Genomic DNA, 22,808 nt, shown 5'->3' with positions numbered 1-22,808 from the left:
CATCATGTTATGATGCATCGTCTTTGAGTGTGTTCAGTGTGATCTCCCTGAGACTAGTTTACACAGGGTCACTGAGCTATAACCCCAAAACCAAAACACTGGGTAGAGGGGCTCAGTGAATGTGGAGTGGAATGTGTGCAGGAGGGTCAGTGTGTCAGAGGAGACGCTGTAGAAGGACAGAGTGCCGGCCGGCCAGTCCAGATACACTCCTACTCTGCGGGAGCCAAAGGGGTGGACACGTATGTCAGTTCTCTTTCTATTGTGCCTGGCAGAGTAACTGTCTTTAGAGAATTCCAGATTCCAGGACTTGTCATTGAATCCCAACCTACAGTCATCACTGTTCCCTCTTCTGCTGATTCCTTTATATGTCACTCCTATAACAGCCCATCTCCCTCCCCACTCTACCTCCCAGTAACAGCGCCCAGTCAGACCCTCTCTACATAGCACCTGTAGCTGGTAGTCAAATCTCTCTGGGTGTTCAGGATACGGCTGCTCCTCTCTCCTCTGTGTCACCTTTCTGTTCTCCTCAGACAGAGAGAGGCGTCTGTGTGCTGTGTTTGGGTCCAGTGTGAGCTCACAGGCATCTGATTGAGAGGGCAAAAAATAATTGTGAAATCAATACAGTTAAATAAATAACAATGTTCACAATGTGATCTTGTTATTGTAACATTCTTTTTTTCGGAAAATATTACTTGTTAATTAAAAATAATTCACATTTACTAATATTTTACTTATGAATACAAAACTGGTGCTCTGTTTTAACTCAGCGATGGTGACTTACATTTGATCAGCCCAGGTTTGAGCCTGCACTCTTCACCATGGTCCACACTATATCAACCACAGAAGAACACACAGTGGTTTAATGACACACTCACAATCATCTGGGAAACAGATACTGTGCATTAATCCCATTGATACGTCCAGCTGCAGCCTTTACCTGACTGTCTGTAGTTTACAGAGTGGATCATTCTGTACAGCAGAGAGCAGCGCCAGTCCTGAGTCTCCTGGGTGATTGTAGCTGAGGTCCAGCTCTGTCAGGTGGGAGGGGTAAGACCTCAGAGCTGAAGCCAGAGAAGCACAGCCTTCCTCTGGGACTCCACAGCCTGACAACCTGGGGAAATAGTTTCACTCCATCTGATATCAAGAATATGATCATTCCTCTCTAATGTACATGTACAGATTAAAATCTTCTTAATTTAGCAGTTGAAAGGCTGGACACATTGTATTTAAGTAAAGAACATTCAAACAAGTGCAAGATAATGGCCCTAGATACTCATGCTTCTACACCCCAAAAGACCTCACCTCAGTGTCTGTAGTTTACAGTGTGGACTCCCCAGTCCAGCAGAGAGCAGCTTCACCCCCTCGTCACATAGATCATTATTACTGAGGTCCAGCTCTCTCAGGTGGCAGGAGTCTGAGCTGAGAGCTGAGGCCAACGCTTCACAGCATCTCTCTGTGAGGTGACATCCATTCAGCCTGAATGAGGAATACAAATAAATACTGGCGGCAAAAAAAATCCCTGAGGTGCATTATGATAATAATTTATGATTCAAGTCAATCACAGGCAGGTTTGTAGTCACTGTATTTCTCAGTCTGGTATATTTGATTGCTATTGGGTTAGTGCAGTATTGTGTAGCCCCATCAGCTGATGTAAGGCCAGATTGGTCAGGAATTGAGGATAGCAAAGTTATTCAGAGAGTGACCCCCTCCCCCCTCCCACGACCCCACCACACACACACACACACACACACACACACACACACACACACACACACACACACACACACACACATAGTGTGTCTGACAACAAGAATGGTATTAGACCTCACCTCAGTGTCTGTAGTTTACAGTGTGGACTCCTCAGTCCAGCAGACAGCAGCTTCACCCCCTCGTCACGTAGATCATTATTACTGAGGTCCAGCTCTCTCAGGTGGCAGGAGTCTGAGCTGAGAGCTGAGGCCAACGCTTCACAGCATCTCTCTGTGAGGTGACATCCATTCAGCCTGAATGAGGAATACAAATAAATACATGTAGCCAAACAATCATTGTGGTGCAAGAATTCATGAATGAAAGTTATAGTTGCTCTCAACACGGGAGCAAGCAACCATGGATACATTTGTAGTGACTGGACTTCTACATCTGGTATAATGTATTTGCTAGCTACTGGGTTAGTGAAGTATTGTGTAGCACCATGAGCTGATCTGAGGCCAGGGGGGTCAGGATTTGAGGAGGGAAAACATATTCAGAGAGGTTACAGACAGAGCAGCCCCCCCCCCCCCCACCACAAACAGACACACACACCTAAAGACCCCCCCCCACCACACACACACACACACACACACACACACACACACACAAACAAACACACACACACACACACGCACACGCACACATACAGTAACTGATTGGAAGATATTGTACATTGTCTCTCTCAATCATTGAGCCTTTCTGTGCAAGTATATTTAATTACAAAGAATGATAATGTAACAGACACTTAGGAATGATGTGTCTGTCAACAACAATAGTCTAGTGACCTCACCTCAGTGTCTGTAGTTTACAGTGTGGACTCCCCAGTCCAGCAGAGAGCAGCTTCACCCCCCCGTCACGTAGATCATTATTACTGAGGTCCAGCTCTCTCAGGTGGCAGGAGTCTGAGCTGAGAGCTGAGGCCAACGCTTCACAGCCTCTCTCTGTGAGGTCACATCCATTCAGCCTGAATGAGGAATAAATTAAAGTATTACGTACTTTTGACTCAGAGAAAATGTATACCGGTATATGTTTTTTAAAATTATTATTTCCAATTGCTTGTCGCTGCACCTAATTAGCATATAATGGTGTGGCAGTAGCTTAGAGGTTAGAGAGGCCGGCTAGCAATTGGAAGGTCACTGGTTTGATCCCCGCCTCAGGAGGGAGCTGCATGTGCCCTTGAGCAAGGCACTTAACTCCTAATTGCTCCAGGGGCGCCAACTATGGCTGACCCTCTGCCTAGAGCAAAAAATACCAAATTCCAACAATTGACTGAGGAGACAAATAAAACTATGATATGACCCTTACAGCTGCACAAACTGTCTAAGTCGCTGGCAAGCAAACTGACTCATTACACTTTAGCTAAAATAAAGTTATAAAGCCAGCCAGCTAGCTATGTTGTTTACTTGATGTCAGACAAAAAGTCTTCATTTGAGCTGCCGGAGTGAATACCTGGGGTACCGCGAGTGGAATGCGATTACATTAAAAACAGGATAAACGTAGGTGAACGTGAAAACGTAGGATAAACGTAAGTAACTAACTGGCTCTTTCTGGCTCATTATTGAGAGTTGAGACACAAAGCGACTGAAAATGCTAGAACAAGTCACATGTCTGTGTGTCAATAAAATATAAAAGATAAGTATGCAATTGATTAATTCATTACAATTAATTCAGTCATTACTTTTGACCATGTGGTTAATAACTCAATTTCTTCCATTTAATCCGTAAATCATAAACAGTGTGATTATGAAGTATCAATGCGAGTTAGATCAAAGGATGTGTTTTTTGATCAAGCACTCAATAGTAATATGTTTTAGATAATGATAAAATTATATTAAGTGATCAAAATCTCAAAAAGCACATTTTGTCTTTCACACCAAGTATTGTTTGTTGGGGTTTGTTATTGTTGCATTTTTTGTTGTTGTGTTTTTCACCAAGTACCGACTAATTACTATTCTACATTACATTTTCATAACTCTGAAACTGAACTCAACCTATTTTAAGTTTAATTTGAGTAATTTAGTCCATCTACTTACAGCGCCGTCTTAGAGGCTGTGACCACTGGCAGCAGCCTCAGAAGACCCTCCTCTGATCTGGAGTATTTCTTCAGGTCAAACACATGCAGCTTCTCTTCTGAAGTCAGCAACACAAAGACCAGAGCTGACCACTGTGCAGGTGAGAGTTGGCCTTCTGAGAGACTTCCTGAGCTCAGGTAGCTTTGGATCTCCTCCACTAGAGAATGGTCATTCAGCTCATTCAGACAGTGGAACAGATTGATGCACCTCTCTGGAGAGGGATTCTCCCTGATCTTCTCCTTGATATATTTGACTGTTTTCTCATTGGTCTGTGAGCTGCTTCCTGCCTGTGTCAGAAGGCCTCGAAAGAGATTCTGATTGGACTCCAGTGAGAGGCCCAGAAGGAAGCGCAGGAACAGGTCCAGGTGTCCGTTCTTACTCTGTAAGGCCATATCCACTGCACTCTTGTGTAAGTGAACCAGAGGTTTGCGTCTGAGTGATGACCATAGCTTCCTGGATGAGGATTTCTGTTTGACCAGTGGATTCTTGTTGCTGTTGATGAATGTGACGAACACATATAAAGCAGCAAGACACTCCTGGATGCTCAGATGCACAAAGCTGAAAATCGGTCCCCAATTGGTCTTCCCCTCCACTTTAAAGATCTTAGTGCATAAACCTGAGTACACTGAGGCATCTTTAACATCAATGCCACTCTCTCTCAGGTCTTTCTCATAGAAGATCAGATGTCCCTTCTGCAGCTGACGGAATGCCAACTCTCCAAGCTGGAGAATGATTTTTCCTGTGTTTTTCTTCGCTTCTTTCAAGTTGAAACACTCACTCTTTCCAGTGGATTTCTTTGCTTCTTTTTCCATTTTGTCAATCTGAGATTTCAGGAAGTTTATGTACATCTCAGTCAGAGTCTTGGGCAGCTCTCCTCTCTCTGCTCCACCCAACAGTCTCTCTAGAACACTGGCTGAGATCCAACAGAACATTGGATTGTGGCACATGATGTGGAGGCTCCTTGATGACTTCACATGTTTGATGATTTTTTTGGCCAGGTTCTCATCACTGATTCTTTTCCTGAAGTAGTCCTCCTTCTGTTTATCATCAAACCCTCGTATCTCTGTCCATTGGTGGATGTATTCTCGGGGTATCTGATCGACTGCTCCAGGTCGGGAGGTCATCCAGATGAGAGCAGAGGGGAGGAGCTCTCCTGCGATGAGGTTTGTGATCAGGACATCCAAAGAGGCCGGCTCTGTCACGTCATTCAGCCGTCTATTGTTCTTGAAGTCCAGAGGTAGTCGACTCTCGTCCAGGCCATCAAAGATGAAGACAATTTTAGATTCCATTCCCAGAGTCTTGATTGGTTCCATTACAGGGAAGGATCGATGAAGCATTTCCATCAGACTACACTCTTCTTCTTTTTCATAAGGATTCATTTCACGAAAAGGAAGCGGAAACAAGAAAACAATGTCCTGGTTCTCATTTTCTTCTGCCCAGTCCAGAATATTCTTCTGCACACAGACACTCTTTCCCACACCAGCGATGCCTAGCGTAAGTAATTTTCTCTTACATTCCTGTTTGAAAATGTCACTGGTCTTGATGGTGTCTCCTGTGACTGGATATTTGTCTTCTATATGTATGACCTCGTGTTTAACACTGACCCCTCCCCAGGCCTCCTTGATCATGTGCAGGTCAGTGTAGATCTCGTCCAAAGGGACAGATTTCCCTTCTTCTAACGTCCCATCATATATATTGGCATACTTGATCCTAAAAAAGGCTTTAAGATCGTTTTGGACTGCAATGGAAAAAAAAGGATACAGAGAATTTGTTATTCTTTGTCATTATCTCTGTGTGTATTGTCATTATATTCAGGATTACTGTTTTATAATCAAATGCATCATTACCATTGTTACCTATCAGACCAAACCATCATGTCAGATGGTTTGAACAATGGGTACAGTTTGTGTGTGTGTGTGTGTGTGTGTGTGTGTGTGTGTGTGTGTGTGTGTGTGCTTGTATGTGTTTTGAATTCAAGCGCTATAGTGGCTAGAGCATACCCCCCTCTGACAACACAAAGGTGGAACTGACCTTTATGACCTTTCAGTTTGTCTCCTTCTGACAGTTGCTCTGTACCTGGAAAAAAACAACAATCCAGTTATCTGTTATTCTTCTGATGAGTGTCAATGTCATCATTATCAACATATCTCATTGTAGTTCTACTGATGACTGTGTTCATGTTGCAGGTGGGACATTAGGACCTGGGAATGTCAGGAACCCTGCTCAGGTATATTTGGGAGAGCGTATAGAAAGGTTCAGGTGGAGTGAACACAGTGAACTGTATTGTTCTCCTCTCCACTCTGTCGGTAAGTGTTTGGTCTTGTTAATAGAATAGAACAAGGCATTGTAGGGAAGTGCAGGAGCCCTGGGCTATTGGATTCATGTTTTAATGTAGATGTGCTCGTTATCAGGGCCGGTCCTAGGCATTTAGGTGCCCTAGGCGAGAGTATGATTTGATGCCCCCCCCCCCCCAAAAAAAATTTTTTTTTTTAGGGGTGCCACCACCACCACATTAAGCCACCAGTACTGCCTCATCACCACCCACACCCACACATTCAACAGTAAAAATATGGACAACAATGGTTTCAAGACAAAAATAGACAGTAGGCTGAGACATATTTTCATAGAGACATGAAAGACATAGAGACAAAATTATTGAAATGTTAAAAAACTAGGCGACCGCCTAGTTCGCCTATGCCTAGGACCGGCCCTGCTCGTTGTGTAGGGAGGCAGAGACCAACTGAACCGCTCTGAGGTCTTGTACCATATCATTTTTATTCTGAACCTGCCAATTTATTGCTAAAACTGCCTTTGATTGTAGATTTGTGCAGAAAGCTGTACCGTAAGTACCAGTAATTATGTTTTTCCATTGACCAGACCGGTACGGCTCGGCATGGCACACATTTGAAAGTACGGTATGGTACGGATAGGATACGCTTCTCCATTATACGGTGTCTTGCTGGTAGTCAAATGTATTTCTTTATACAGCTTATGGATGTTACGTGCCTGTGACTTGCCACTTTCAGTTCTAGTAGTTCTAGTTAGATCGTGCAACATGGGAATGGCCGACATGTGTGAAAGGGAGCAACACGGAAATCTACCATAATAGCGATTTTTTTTTGTTATGCTTGTTGTAAATAAAAGTTCTATGATGCATTGAAATGACATTAAACTAAGATAATACGATGGTTATCATAATTAAAATAAATCTTTATTAATAAGTAATTACAGAAAAAGTAAATGACATTTTCCGAGAGCGAAATCTGTTGTGGTATTTAAAAATGGCGGTTAGCGGTGAACTCTATGAACATGGGATGACGATGTTGTGACCAATCAACGGTCTGCAGCGTCACAGCACAGCCTGGCAAAAACTACCTTTCCCTACCCCTCTGGAACTAGAACTAAATCGGCCCGGCTCGGCCCGGCTCAGCCTGGCTCGGTTGGCAGTGGAGAAAGCAAAACAAACCGGGCTCACGCGGTACGGCGCAGTACGGTAGTGGAAAAGCGCCATTAGACAATCACCCAATACATGCTGCCATAGCAACTAGTGAGTTTTTCAGAGCCAAACAGTGGCTAGTTAGTGAGTGGCCAAATCTTCAGATTTAAATCCAATTCAACATGCATTTCATGTCCTGATGATAAGATTATAGGCAAAAATACAAACACTGAAGATGGCTGCTGTGCAGGCCTGGCAGAGCTTCACCAGAACACCCCGCATCTGGTGGGTCAAAATGGGCTGCAGCCTTCAGGCAGTTATTGCATGCAAAGAATTGTTGAGTAATTTAATAATAATAATATTTGAATACTAAATATGAGTGCTTCATTCTGACATTATATGAATCTGTCCCATTACTTCTCACACCCTGAAAAAGGGGGACTTTGTATAAAATTGTAATTTCTAAATGGTGAAACCAATATGCACACAAATACCATCAAACAACAGCTGAGAACTCTATTCAACCTAATAGTGTTGTTTGATTTAAAAACCTAAACCTTTGGAGTATAGAGACAAAAGAAGAATACATGCTTCACTGTCCCATTATTTACGAAGGCCACTGTATATACTGTACATACAGTACCCTCCACAATTATTGGCAAGATGAGTAAAAAGGGTTATACAAATGTCACTTTTTGGTGAATTAGCTTATTGTCGCACTTAAAGAGATTACATCCAACCTTTAAATGAAGTAAATTTATACTGAGAAAGAAAATGTCATCAAGAAATAACTATTTCTAACAAAAGCACTCGTACCACAATTATTGTCACCCCTAGTTGATCAGAGTGTTTAGGAACTTTGAAGCAGTAGTGCTATGACTGCAATGCCATGACTTCCTGTTTCACTGTGTCGAATATTTCTCTGTTTCAGTCATAAAAGAAGAGGTGAAAACTCCTGGCCAAAGTTTTAAAAGTATTTATTCAAAAAAGGTTGGGTCTTCAGATTACAGGCACACTAAACAGTCACAACGTGATTCGAGGTAGTCAGTCGAGCAGAATCCGCTCCTCCTTGAGCACAGGGTTTTATAGCGGCCCTCAGCAGTGTGTGACTGCGCATGTGCGACAATTCGTGTGTGTGTGTCAGCGCATGTGCGACAATTGAAAAGATCTTCCCGAGATCTTTTGTATTGAAATAATAAAAGTATTTAATAAAGTATATGTGAAGTAATAAAAATATACGTGTAATATGTGTAAAATATACGTGAATTAAGAAGGCTATTAATGTGTAAAAATATACGACACATCCCCCCTCGGACCACCCAGAGGGTGTTCCGAAACTAAATGATCACATAAACCAAAACCAAAACACAAACCCCACATATCACAGCTAAGAAAATATAAAAAAATAAAAAAAATAAAAAATTAAAAAATAAAAAATAAAAAATAACTATTAAGAACCCAAAGACATCATGCAAAAAATAGAAACCCACCAATAATAAAAAGAATCTTGAAAATAACAACCACAATTAAACTAAACACAGTCCATCATGCACAAATTAATATAGAAACTTCCAACGACCGATGTTTTCTTTGTCCTTGAAGCGCCAGGGACAGAGGTTACTAGCACATGAACCCAGTTGGAGAACAGCCTTTACCGCTGTCTCAGATTGATATCCTTTCCCAGTCAAGAGCGTTTTCTTCGTTGTGCTAGGAACAGAACCGCTTTCCTATCTTTGCATAACCACCACACCACTTCTCAACTGACATCAATCACATGATATAGAAAGAAACAAACAGTAATCGAAGCAATTAATCATAAAACATCACTTAATAAACAAATCATCAAAGGAGGAAACAAAATCAGAAAGCAAAACAGAATCCAGCTTTTGCTCATCAGCTACGTTGGTCAACATTAAAGCATTAATAGGAACATCAGAAATACACTTTCCACAACATTTGATCAAAATACCAAGTAACATAATACAGATGATAATGACAACAAAAATAATAGCGACGGATCTGATCATATTACCAATACCTGAAAAAGCAGAATCAAAGAAATCTAACATATTCCAACCGTGTTCTTTATGTAAATCCTCTACACCCTTCTTGTTAGATTCATGAAAATCATGCAAAGCGTTACCAGAATCCGAAATATAACTGCAGCATTCACCGCCTATTAAAGCACAAGTACCACCCTGACTGGCCAAAATAATGTCCAAAGCCATTCTATTTTGGAGAGCTACATTCTTAGTTTCAGTCAATTCAGTGGCCAGGGCAGACACTACAGCATCCGAAGCATTAATGTGTTTTTCAAGAACGGATGATAAGGCACTCAATTCAGTCTGAGAGTTGTAGACACCATAACTTGGGAATATTAGGCCAAAAAACTTCTGAGCGGTAGACAACGCCCTACGACTACGATGGGTTGCTTGTTTGTGAAGTACAGACATCTCCTCCCGAGTAACTTTCCTAATCAAAGGTATCAGATGAGCCAAATAACAACCACCCTCAATCAAAGCAGGAAGCTTAGAGAATGCATCATTATCACACACAAGAAACACATGTTCCGGGAGTTGAAGCTCCGTACCAGGATACGAGAAAATGGTTCCACCTATACAAGACGCAGCCCCCAACTGACGAACCGAGCTGATCTTGGGCCGTACTTGAATGTCAATACAGGTTGTAATATTTACGAGAGGCATGACTTTAAGCTGCGTGGTGCCTTTCTGCCGTCTGGTAGTATTGGTATCATGTAATTTCATTTGAGGCACCATAGCACAATCAACAACTTTACATTTTAATCCAGAAATAACAACTGAACCCCTCCACCGTGTAGAAGTCACACTCCCAGAACATGACAGATGAGGACTCAATGCAGTACCATTTAATTGAGCGAACATAGCTTGGATAATATATATCTTCTTCGGACCTGTTGGTTGTGACAAATGTGTAAGCCTATCAATAATAACCTTCCCCACACCGCTAGGCCTATGGTGTTTGTTAACCGCTGCTGTCAGACGTTCCAACACACCAATATCCACACCTGCATAGGAAGAATTTAAAGGAACCAGAATCGTGCTGGGCTGACAAGAAGAGCTCTGGTTCTTGCCCTGTAACACAAATGGGGCTAAACCCTGCCAATTATAATGAAGCCATTCTGCTTTAGTTAACGGTATGGGGAAAAACATAGGAGCAGACGCACTTACAGGGACCTGTTGACAAATCCAGCAATCAGAATAATTCATTTTTGAAGCAAAATCTTTCATGATACTAGTGGCAGAATTAGGGTGGGACCGTGTCCCCAGGTGATTAGAATCATACAACAAATAATCGTCAGTAGCGACTACAATCGCCTTCGTAGGAGCCTTCACAGCAACATTTTCAACCTTTCCTGGTAACTCATCGTGAACATATTTATGCACCAATGTCTCACAGTCCAACCTATAGTGGTGTGGATAGTCAGGCCTGGTCCTACAAATTTTGTCCTTGAAATTGTTGGATTTACTAGACACCGGTTCACCGATATCACGTCTAGCACACCAATACGAGCTCAACTCCTGGTCAACATTAGTTAATGTCACACGAGTTTCTTGCATGTTGCTTGAGTATTGATCAAGTGTAACATATGTAGTATCCAATAAATACCACTCGCTCTCTTCGGCGGTATAGATCAAACAATCATCAATAGTACAACGTGAATGTGGGCAAGCAAAAGCTCTACTTGCTATGATCATTCTTCTCTGACGTCCAGGCATAACAGTGTGTGAGTAAAGTGTAACATTGTCCAAAGAAGTCAATGGGGTAGGAACACTAAGGGGTATATTAGTCTCTGAAACGGCATGGCTTGAGTTTCCTCCTAATTGGCCTTGGTGTTTTACGGGGTCTGTCTGGTTGAGGTGTATCACTGACAGGTCTGTGTCTCTCAATGGTACCTCGGTCCGGGCAGCCGCCCGGGTTGCTGACATCTCCGTCTGGAGCATTGTCAGGGTCGGAAGGGGTGACAACAGGGGCAACACCAGGCTCGGTAGAACCCCCAAGAGGGGTGTCGCAGTCACTGGATCCTTCACGGTCTCCGTTGACCCACTCATCAGTGGGCTGGACAGGGTCTGGGACGAGGCCCCCGGCATCATCTGCATCATGACGCAGATACTCACCAACATCTTCGTCAGCCTGGATGTCCAAGCTGTGGACTTCCTCGTCCCCAGGGGTCTCCTCACCATCCTGCTGAGGTTCTCCCTCATCGTCCTCATTGGGTGCCTTGATGCAGGGATGAACGTGATACCAGGTGGGGGACCCCTTGATTTGGAGGGCAGTCCCAGTGCACCGAACGACCTCGTAAGGTCCTTCCCGTCGAGCCTCATGCCACTTCCGTCTGTAGACCTTCACGTATACCTTGTCACCCGGTTGCAACGCGTCCTTCCTCTCCTGTGCGTTCACCTCCTCTTCACGTTCCTGTTTGTGGAGCACATAAGAAGAGATACTCTTTTGCCGGTTAGTCATGTACTGTACATAGGCTTTCATGTCACTCTCCAGGAGAGCCAAACTTGGCCCTTTCCCACTGGTTCGTACACAGGGAGCTGTCATTATCCTCCCCATTACCAGTTCATGGGGAGTCAAGTGCAGCCCTCGAATCTCACTGGAACGACAGGCCATCAATGCAAGAGGGAGTCCTTCCAACCAATTAAGACCTGTATGCTTACAGACCTTAGAAAGACGGTTCTTAAGGACCCCGTTCATCCTCTCTACTATCCCCTGGCTTTGAGGTGAGTAAATACACCCAAGTCTCTGCTTGATTCCCAACTTTTGTAGTATAAGCTTTACCGTCTTATCCACAAATTCCTTACCATTGTCTGACGATATCCTATCTGGAATTCCAAACCTAGGCATGACTTCCCTGCATAGGAACTTTGCTACAGACTGAGCATCCTTTCTTCGAGTGGGGCAAGCTTCTACCCATCTGCTGAACCTGTCTACTACAACTAGCATGTACCTGTATCCTGCAATAGGTTGAATCATGTCCACATAATCAATCACTAAATGTTTCATTGGCCCGTTTGGGGTAGGGATATGCCCAGTTCCCACTGGTATTCCAGGTCTGATATTGTTCTTCAAACAGACCACACATTGACCAAGGACATGGTCTATTTGTTCCAACAAATATGGAGCCCAAAAACCATATTCCTTGGTGATCTTGCGTCTTACCTCCCCCCTGGACACATGTGCTAATCCATGGGCTTCCTGTATCAGTACGCCTAATAAATCTGGGGGTGCCACAACCAGTCCCTCATGATTTCTCCATAGACCTGTGTCATCCTGACTAGCTCCCCTGGTTAACCATAAGTTTTTGTCTAGCGCATTTGCCTCACTCTGTAACATCAACAAATCCTCAAGCGTGACCATGCCCTGTAACTGTACTTCATGTGTGACCAGCAGAACTTTACCTGCTTTGTCTGCTCCTGTAATAGCTTTGGCTGCATCATCTGCAGCCCTGTTACCCTGTGTGACATGTGATGAGTCAGATCTGTGTGCGGCACACTTCACTATGGCTAATTCCCTTGGTTTCATCATGGCTTGTAACAGCTTCATGATTTGAGCGTGGTGCTGAATAGGCGAACCATCAGTTTTCTTAAAACCCCGTCCCTTCCATACAGCTCCATGTAAATGACACACATTGTGGGCATAGGCAGAGTCGGTGTATACTGTCACTCTTTGTCCGGTTCCCAAATTGCATGCTTCTGTGAGGGCAATCAATTCAGCCAACTGAGCTGAACAAGGCTGAGGAACAGCCTCGGCTTGTTCCACAATGAACTCCGAATTTTGGGATCGGACTATGGCATACCCGGCACGTAAATGTTCTCCTACCCGGTAACAAGATCCATCAGTCCAATACTCAACGTCAGCTTCCTTTAAAGGCAAAGCTAGTAGATCTGCTCTAAGCTTAGAGTACCTCGTAGCTTCCTTCACACAATCGTGTGGTTCCCCATCTTCTGGGGTTGGCAAGGTCTCTGCTGGGTTAAGTGTGTTACATCTTAGTAATGTTACATCTTCCCTTTCCAACATCCTGTAATAATCCCTAATCCTAGGCATCGTCAAAGTGTACTTGCCTTGATTCAAGAGGTTCCTTAGACTGTGGTGGCAGAGAATGGTAATTGGGTACCCCATTGTTAAGGTTGTTGCCTTCTCGTACATAAGATAAGCCCCGGCCATTGCTCTGTAGCATGGCGCGAAACCCATTTCTACCTCTGAATATGCGACAGAGTAATAGGCTATGGGCTGTGGACTAGGTCCAATGCCTGTTGGTTGCGTGAGAACAGCGCAGGCATACTTCCCCTCGGCTGAAGAAGAAACATACAATCCAAATTCTTTGGAATAATCTGGAAGCGCTAAAGCTGGCGCTTCTTGCAATTTGTGTTTAATTGTCTCAAACGCCAAATCAGCTTCCCTTGTCCAAGTAATGCAAGATTGGAGGTTATCGCTACCTGTTTCCTTAATCATCCCCCTCAATGGAGCGACTAGTCTAGAGTAATCCTCCACCCATGCTGAACTATACCCAGTAATGCCCAAAAACATCATCATTTCCCTAACCGTTCGTGGTTTTGGAGCCTTCTGAATAGCTTCCAAATGTTCATTTGTGACGCTGCGATGTCCCTGTGTAATGGATTGTCCTAAGTAAGTTACCTTTTCCTGACAATACTGTAGCTTCTTTTTAGACACCTTGTGTCCCTTCTCCGCCAAAACCTTTAACAGTTTAACGGAATCCCTGTGACATGTTTCTTCATCTGGGGCACAAAGGAGTATGTCATCCATGTACTGAATGGCAGTACTACTTATCATCTGTTCTAACCCGTCTAAGTCCTCCCTTAAGACCTGATTAAAAACATGAGGACTGTGTTTGTACCCCTGTGGCATTCTGGTATATTGATAATGCTGACCTTTGTAGGTAAACCCAAATAACCCTTGACTTTCTACACTAAGAGGTATAGAAAAGAAAGCCCCGCATAAATCAATCACTGTAAACACTTTGGCTGTAGATGGAATCTGAGTCAACAGCACATGAGGATCAGGAACTTCAGCTGGATAGCTGACGACTACCTCATTCACAGCCCGTAGGTCATGTACCAGACGATATGAACCATCAGGTTTCGTCACTGGCAGAAGAGGTGTATTGCTTAACGGATATTGAGTTATCTTCAGGACTCCTGCCTCTAACAGTCCTTTGATCTGTGGCTCAATTCCATCAATTGCTTCCTGTTTCAATGGGTATTGGTTTTTCCAAGGGGGTTCTGCACCCGGTATGAGTTCAACTCTCAATGGACGAGCTGATTTCACAAATCCAATGTCTGTACTGTTCTTTGCCCACAGGTCGGCTGGCACATTCTGCATCATTTCTTCTCTGAGGTCTCTGTCAGCTTGTACAGGAAGGATTAGCCGGTTCATTAGCTTCACAGTCTGCGGATGTCCTATTCCTTGAGCAGAGATCATCAGTTTTGTGAACTGTCCATCAATGCTCCTCCAGATAGCAGGGTTTTCTTTTGTCGTTACAAATCTGGCTTTTTCTGAGTCTGCCATCATTGCCCCTAAATGCTTCTGCTTATAGTGTTCAGATATCATAAGTGTCACATGAGGGATGCTACCCTCAATCTTATGCTCCTGATCTAGATAAGTGTCACTGTTTATCTTCATAGCCACTCCCTGAGGGCCTAGGATTATACAACTTGCACTAAGCTGTACCTGTTTTGGCTGATGCTTCAGCCACTCGTCTGGGGTTGCATCTGCAACTTCTCTAAAATACTGGAGTGTACAATGCAATGGATCAGTAGGCCTTCTGGCCTCTGCCATGTGTGCCAGGATATAATTGTCCCACATCCTTGCTGGTTCCATTAGGTCTGGGCTAAGCCCTCCCACCCAATATACCATAGATGCGTTGTTGTCCATCATGACAGACAGTTGTCTGTTCTCTTGTGGCACTGTCACCTGACAGCCGTCCGGTGTGCATTTCACGGTACAATTTAACTGGCATAGTGCATCTCTCCCTAGTAGCCCTATTGGCGTGTGTTCTGATACAAGTATTGACAGATCTGCTCTCTGTCCTTTGTACTCTAAGCTTACAAGCTCAGTGGTAGGGATCAGCTGTTTAATTCCCTCGAATCCGATTGTCTTCACATATTTCCCAGACATAGGAAGGTGCGTGGCGTCTTCAGGCTTCAGACAGGTGTAGGCTGCTCCACTGTCCACCATCAATTCTAATGGACGTTGGTTGACCGACACCCATATTGTAGGTTCATCTTCAGGCCTGTTTGTCACCACCAGCTGGCACCCCCCTTTCGGATCTTCTGGGCACCCCTATAGCGCAGCTGCTGGGCCTCCATAGGGGTTCACCACTCCTGGAGCCGGTGCAGCAGGGGGCTTATATCCTCCTTTCTGTTTCCCCCCTGCGCCCCCCTGGTTCTTCTTAAAGCAGGTACGTTTTAAGTGTCCATACTGGCCGCATACGAAACATGGTCCTAGTACCCTCCTCGGTGCTGCGGTCCATCCCTCTTGTGGTGGTCCTTGGCCAGGCTGGTTGTATGGAACCACTTGCACCCCTGGTGGCCCCTGTGGGTATGGATTCCCCCCTTGTGGCCCCTGTGGGTATGACTGGGGAGGGACAATTTGCAGTTGCTGTGGCTGAGATGGGACCTGTAGGGCTATAGTCTGCTCTCTCTCTCTGGTTTTCTTGCCTTCTGTCAATTGCACTTGAGTTAGTTTTCTGAGTGAGTCCTCGTCTTGTGCCTTCTGTGCCTGAATCTTCTTTCTAAATAATTCTACTTGGTGTGCTATGTTGTCTATATAAACAGCCTTGCTCATGTGTCGTAGCCCCACCACTTCTGCTAACTTGTTCTTAACTGGGGTAGGGAGACCTTGTTGAATCTTTTCCCTGATTATGGCTTTTTCTAACAGGTTATCTTCGGCATCCTTCCCTGTCACACTTCTCCATTGAGAGTGCACACGGGCAACGAACCCCCGGGGATTTTCATCTCCCCCCAGTGGCTTCACAATGACATTGTCTGGGTGAATGTGAGTAGGGTATGTTTCTCTGATTGCCTTCCACAGCTTGCCTCTGTTTGCTGCGAAGAGTTCTGGATCATAAACGGATGTATCGATATATCTATGAAGTCCCGCCTTCATCAATATTTCCTGCATGGTGTCCAATCCTGTAATGGTAGCTAAGAGTCTTTTCAAATCCCCCATAGCAGCGTGCGTTCCTGTCAATCTCACGTCGACTTGCGTCGTCCAAGGGTGGCCTCCATCTTCCAGGACTGGGAGTTTTTCGATCACTTCTGACAGATCCGTATGATTCCAAGGACGATATTCCATCTGGTTACCTCGAATCAGCACTGGGAAGTTCCCCTGAGTTTCCTCTTCTTCCGATGCTGTTTCATAATCGCTTACTTGTGGCTCCGTTTTTACTTCCCGCCTTGGTGTCGCTCCGGACCTTGGGGAGTTCAACCGGGATGCAGGTGATGCTGCCGCTTGAGATTGACGACACGTTTCTCTCTCTACGTCTAGGTCCTGCAGCTGTTGTCTGTAGTCCTCTTCGTTTCTTAGGATTTTCGCACGGAGTTTTCTTGCCCTCCTTTCTCCCTCCTCTTCATCCCTGTCTTCCTGCAGCTTCTTCTTCTTTTGCTTTAAGCTCTCTCTTCTCTTCCCTGCCTTCAGAGACTTCTGCTCATCTTCAGAACTATTTTCTTCTTTTCCCTTCTTATAGCGTATTTTCCCTCCCTGCTTTTCGGCCCTGGCTAGTAGTTTTCTTATCGGAGCACTGTAGCCTCCTTGTGCATTGCTGTCATCACTGGAATCTTTGCTATCTCCTCCACTGCCATCTTCACCGTCATCCGTCTTGTCCCTCCTGTCGTCCCCTTTTCCCCTCGGCTCCTCCTTCTTTTTCTGTTTGGCACCTGACCTGTTCTCTGGTTCAAAGTCCACGGTCACTCTCGCTCTTCCCCTCTCTAGTACATTTTCATCCTTATCTTGGATAGTGAAGGTTCCACTCGTACTTAGGACAGGGACCTGAGGGTAGATCCGCTGAGAATTGTCCTCCAGTCTCTTGGCATAGGGAGGAGGACTGGAGATTGGAGCTGTGTGTGAGAATGGAATGTTCACTTTCTCTTCCATTGCTTTGGCCAATTCATCTCTTTTTTCTGGATCCATGTGAGCTGTTTTCTCATTCCAAGCTAATGCTACTTTCTGCCCCTCTACCTTGAAGAGGTCTAAAATAGCTAACTCTAACCTGCGTTTCTCTGATCTAATCTTTCCTTTTTGATGCGCCTTATGTGCATTGATAAGTATCTCCAATGTTGCAATTAATTGTAAATCAAAGGTGCCCTCTGCTGGCCATGGTTGTTCAATGTCTGCCCAACGAATATTCCATTTTGTTGATATTCCGCTAATCTCCTTAACAAGAGGATTCATTTTTTCCACTATAGCCACAGGAGATGAATTTGCTAATATTCCCTTGTCTGTATTAACAGCCCTCACAATGTTACTGGGTTTGGCTCCCATGTCTGAAATATTTATACTGCTTAATATGCTGAAAATATGCTATAAGGTGTACTTTTCTTACAACCCACCTTCTGTTGCTGTATCTGCTAAACAGATGCTAGTCCAACTCTTAACTGTGTCAACTGTCCACACAGAACACTACAACTCCGGAACAACGGATTGTTTCAGTGGTATTGTGTATTATTGACTTAAATGTAATCTATGTGTATGTGTTTTAATCTAAATGGTTTTTTCCCTTATTATGTATGAAGGTGTGTCACTTAATTGCTCAATCAATACTAATTATAGTTCAGGTCAACTTAATTATTAAACTACAAAGGCTGTTCAACACAATTATCAAATTACAAAAGCAGGTCACGCCTTAAGTCTTTCTGATCCACAACCCCTTGCTTGATCAATCCTCAGATAGAAACTGTTCTGCTATTCTTTAATCAAGAACTGTGAAAAAAGAACTTAACTTCAAATAAAAAGATGTAAAACACGAATATTAATCACAACCTGTAAAGAAATCGACTTGTCATTGGGAAGGAATAAAATGATTAATTATTCATTACAATCTGTAAGGAAATCGACTTGTTATTTGAAAGGAACAAAATGATCAATTATCAATTACAATCTGTAAGGAAATCGACCTGCTACTCGGAAGGAATGCACAATCAACTAGACTTAGTCATTTACACTTCATTGATGTAATCCTGTGGAAGAAAACGTCATCCCTAGACCACTATAAACCAATTGATCAAAGTTTTGTGAAAACTGAAAATGAAATAATCTGAATAATTAATTAAATCAATTTGTAATTACTTAAATTAATTGAAGTAACCATCCATTTATCATTGTAAAAGACTATGTCGTCGACCTCAGGCGGATGCACTGATGGAGGACCAGTGTTCCAAAGTGTCTTATCGTATTCCGTCCACTGGAGAGCAGCAAACAATTAAAAATGTCTTATAGTGTTTCATCCACTAGAGGGCAGTAAACAATTAAAAACGTCCTATCTTGTTTCATCCACCAGAGGGCAGTAAATAATTAAAAACGTCCTATCTTGTTTCATCCACTAGAGGGCAGTCAATAATTAAAAACATCCCATCGTGTTTCGACCAGTAGAGGCCGCCACACCGAAGATGTCTTACAGAATGACTATATCTTACCTAAAACTCTCAATCTATCTTTTTTTACTTTTACAATCTATACCTAAATCAATTGTTAAGTGAAAGGAATGAATGATTAGTTAGAATTATTCACTATATCATCATATACATTGATTTAAAACTTATGGAATCAATCAATTGTTTTGGGAAACAGAAAATGAATGATCTGAATAATTAATTCAACTGATAAGTAATTAGTTAAATCAATGTGATACTGAAAAGTCATTCACAACATCAATCTATGCCTTAACCTTTTAGATTCTTTCACCAATATTCTGTAAGCGGGCCTATTGGCTCTGCATGCTCTCTCTGTGTTCGAAATGTGCTGGCCCCTGTTTTCCCTCCCGTTTTCCGAGTAACCGTACCTTTAAACTTATTTGAAATACCCCGAGATCAATTCACTATATCTCTATTTTTATCAATCCTAGTCTATGTGTATGGTTTTATCGTTATCTTTTAAGAGATGAGTACTGAGATCTACCAAACCCGCGCGTGTGTATTTGAAAAAATGGATGTCAGGGGGGAAAGAAGCCAAGACTGTAAGATTAATCTTCACAACACTGCTTTTCCACAATAATTATTATTCTCCACGACACAGCAATTTTCAAGAATATCTTTCAATGCAGTTCAACGTATTATTTGCCAAGATAATCTTATTCAAATACTCCTACAATGGCATATGCTTTCTACTAGGCCCTGTGTGTCCACTGAGTCTGCATCCATTCAGACAAAGAAAAAAATATGGCGCCCTTTTCAACTAGCGGCCTTGCCCGCAGGTCTGACATGCGTTTCACACAAAGAAAAAATATGGCGCCCTTTTCAACTAGCGGCCTTGTCCGCAGGTCTGACATGCGTTTCAGACAAAGAAAAAATGGCGCCCTGTCTACTCAAACCACGTTTTTCCTCCGTGCTTCTCAAGTAAATTAACAATGTATCCCTTTAAAATAGCGCTATTTTCTGCTCACTAGCACGGACTCTGCTCTTTCAAACTAGGAATTCCAATTCCATACCATTGAATAGAGCTATCTCCTGCCAAACACTCACTTACAAACCACATTAACCAAGCTTTTACACTCCATCAGACGATTGCCTGATACAAACCACATTTATTAGCCCACTAGGAAAACGTCTCCCCCTAGCTTATGTGCTAATACCTTGTTCTCAAAACAAGACTACAGCAGCTCCTTCTCTGCTATACCACAATTACACACACACGATAAAAATCGTACAATTAAAACACTTTTCTCAATACAGGTTTTACAACCCGGCTCTCTCTGACTAACCTCTACCCAGTTATATATTAAAGATCCGTTTTAAATATAGCTCATTCGATATACACAGTCTATTTTGCACAGCTTCGCCTTGTACTTACCCTTTGTTCCCCTGAAGAGTTGCAAAACGACCGGTCATCCAGAGCTATGGAAATGTCCCTTCGTGGTCGCCACTTATGTCGAATATTTCTCTGTTTCAGTGATAAAAGAAGAGGTGAAAACTCCTGGCCAAAGTTTTAAAAGTATTTATTCAAAAAAGGTTGGGTCTTCAGATTACAGGCACACTAAACAGTCACAACGTGATTCGAGGTAGTCAGTCGAGCAGAATCCGCTCCTCCTTGAGCACAGGGTTTTATAGCGGCCCTCAGCAGTGTGTGACTGCGCATGTGCGACAATTCGTGTGTGTGTGTCAGCGCATGTGCGACAATTGAAAAGATCTTCCCGAGATCTTTTGTATTGAAATAATAAAAGTATTTAATAAAGTATATGTGAAGTAATAAAAATATACGTGTAATATGTGTAAAATATACGTGAATTAAGAAGGCTATTAATGTGTAAAAATATACGACAACTGGTATAAATATGAGGTGACACATATTCCCTTATTGATACATCAATATTATATGACTACTTGCACACTACCTGACTACTTGAAAATTACCTGAACACTTGACTACTTGTACTGTATCACATTGCATTTCATCTTACTTTGCACTATTGATTACACTGTAGTACCACTCGTTCCACTGTAGTACGATTACCATCACTTATAACTTTACTTACTTTTACTTTATCATTACTTTACTATTACTTACTTTTTACTTGACACTATTATTGTAATTTTGTATCTTGCTGCAATGCCAAAGTTGAAGAACCTCATCCAAATATGTTTACACTTGTATACTTGTACATTGGATGTTCTCACTCAGATTGTGAGACAAAAAACAACAACATTTGTGACCCTCATAATGCCTCCATAATGTTGTTGCAATCTTGGTTGAATCATTTACATACTAACAGTGTCCGCAGACAACACATTATTATTATTATTATTATTATTATTATTATTATTATTATTGTTGTTGTTGTCATTGTTGTTGTTGTTATTATTAAGTCTCTCTACGTATTATCATGTAGTCTCTTCAGTCACAGCATTGCTCTTGGAAGTGTTAGAGACAGTGTTAGAAAGCCAGAGAATTAAGCTGGCTAATTAGCTTGGGTAATAAACTTGCTAGGTATTAATGTTAGCTATAGTTAGCTATCTACTGTATTTGTACTTGTTGCATGGCAAATAAAACTTGAAACTGAACAAATGTATAAAGCTGGACATTGACGACTGAAAACTAGTGGGGGAGTGGTTGGGGGCGGTGGTAACTACTGCTATTGTTACCGCCCATTACCTGGCTGTGCAGAAGTGTGAACAGCTCCAGATCTCTGAGGGACCTTTTCTCTGCTTAGTGATTTCGGGTGATTTCGGGTGTACCTCATTCACAGACGCAAATGTATCTTCAAACATTTACAGATTTCAATGCCTGGCACATAACTTGAATGCTTACATTATGTACTTCATAATCTGTAAAAAACTGAAATAATGACCGTGGCCTCCTTGTCTCCCAAAACACCAGCTGCTGTCACACGTGTGTGTGTGTGTGTGTGTGTGTGTGTGTGTGTGTGTGTGTGTGTGTGTGTGTGTGTGTGTGTGTGAGTGTGAGTGTGTGTTACAGATAACAGTAGTAGCAGTAATGGTAGCAGAAGGTTCTCTTCTACAGTTCAGACATACTTGTCTTCTGCCCAGTGGTCCTGGTCTGTCCATCACTGTCCACATCTGTGCAGAAAGCCCCACCTGGAGAAGAGGAGGTCGATTCTGAGACTTCACTTTGAGGTCTCCAACATGAGACCCACAGGCCATGTTTGGCTCATCATGTGACTTGATATGATGGTTAATATGCTATTATCAAAAGCCTGTTTGATTATTTCAATAAAATATATAATTCTAGAGAGAGAGAGGAGAGTAGAGTGAGTGAGTGAGTGAGTGAGAGAGAGAGAGAGAGAGAGAGAGAGAGAGAGAGAGAGAGAGAGAGAGAGAGAGAGAGAGAGAGAGAGAGACTCTTACCCAATTCTTGGACCAAATAAGGCTCTTTCTCCTGGAGGATCCTGTAGAAGGCTGATCTGACTTTGTCTCCTGCGAGTAAGGCCTCGTACAGCACCCTCATCTGTTCCTGTCTGATCTGAGCAGCAAGGATGATGGAGTACATCTCAGGATGGAGCATACCACTCTGGCGCAGGGCATCTGCTATGGGCTTCACCATGGTAACCCTCTGAATGAGAACAGCCCTGTGTTTGTTGACAAACTCAGCCTCTGGAATTAAATAATGAATACCTGTTTTATACAATTAGAAACTAATCTGTTTATTTAAATCAGTTATGTAATGCTGGTGATAAATTGATAAATTGAGATTCTGCATAGTTCACCATATGTAGTGACATGGATGGTCACTGCAAGGACCTTCTCTGCCTCCCTGGAATCTCTCTCTTCTCCTCTGTCGGGACTGGGAACATCCCTCTCTTTTCTCCACCTCTCTTC

The 22,808-nt window shown here is 43.0% G+C and overlaps 1 protein-coding gene across 1 annotated transcript; it reads right to left on the bottom strand.

Annotated features, from left to right (window-relative positions):
- Positions 1-33: 33 nt before the first annotated feature.
- LOC308173934 (protein NLRC3-like) lies at positions 34-22,533 on the bottom strand (the record flags this gene model as incomplete). Its single annotated transcript, XM_080548987.1, has 7 exons — positions 34-584; positions 782-828; positions 938-1,111; positions 2,540-2,713; positions 3,783-5,559; positions 22,005-22,067; positions 22,338-22,533. The coding sequence occupies 7 exons, from the start codon at positions 22,531-22,533 to the stop codon at positions 34-36; spliced, it is 2,982 nt and encodes a 993-aa protein (XP_080405113.1).
- Positions 22,534-22,808: the final 275 nt, after the last annotated feature.

Source organism: Nansenia antarctica, assembly GCF_963989245.1.
Source record: "Nansenia antarctica genome assembly, chromosome: 19".
Taxonomy (NCBI): Eukaryota; Metazoa; Chordata; class Actinopteri; order Argentiniformes; family Microstomatidae; genus Nansenia; species Nansenia antarctica.
Note: the sequence above shows the minus strand (reverse complement) of the source record. Positions and strands in the feature narration are given on the sequence as shown.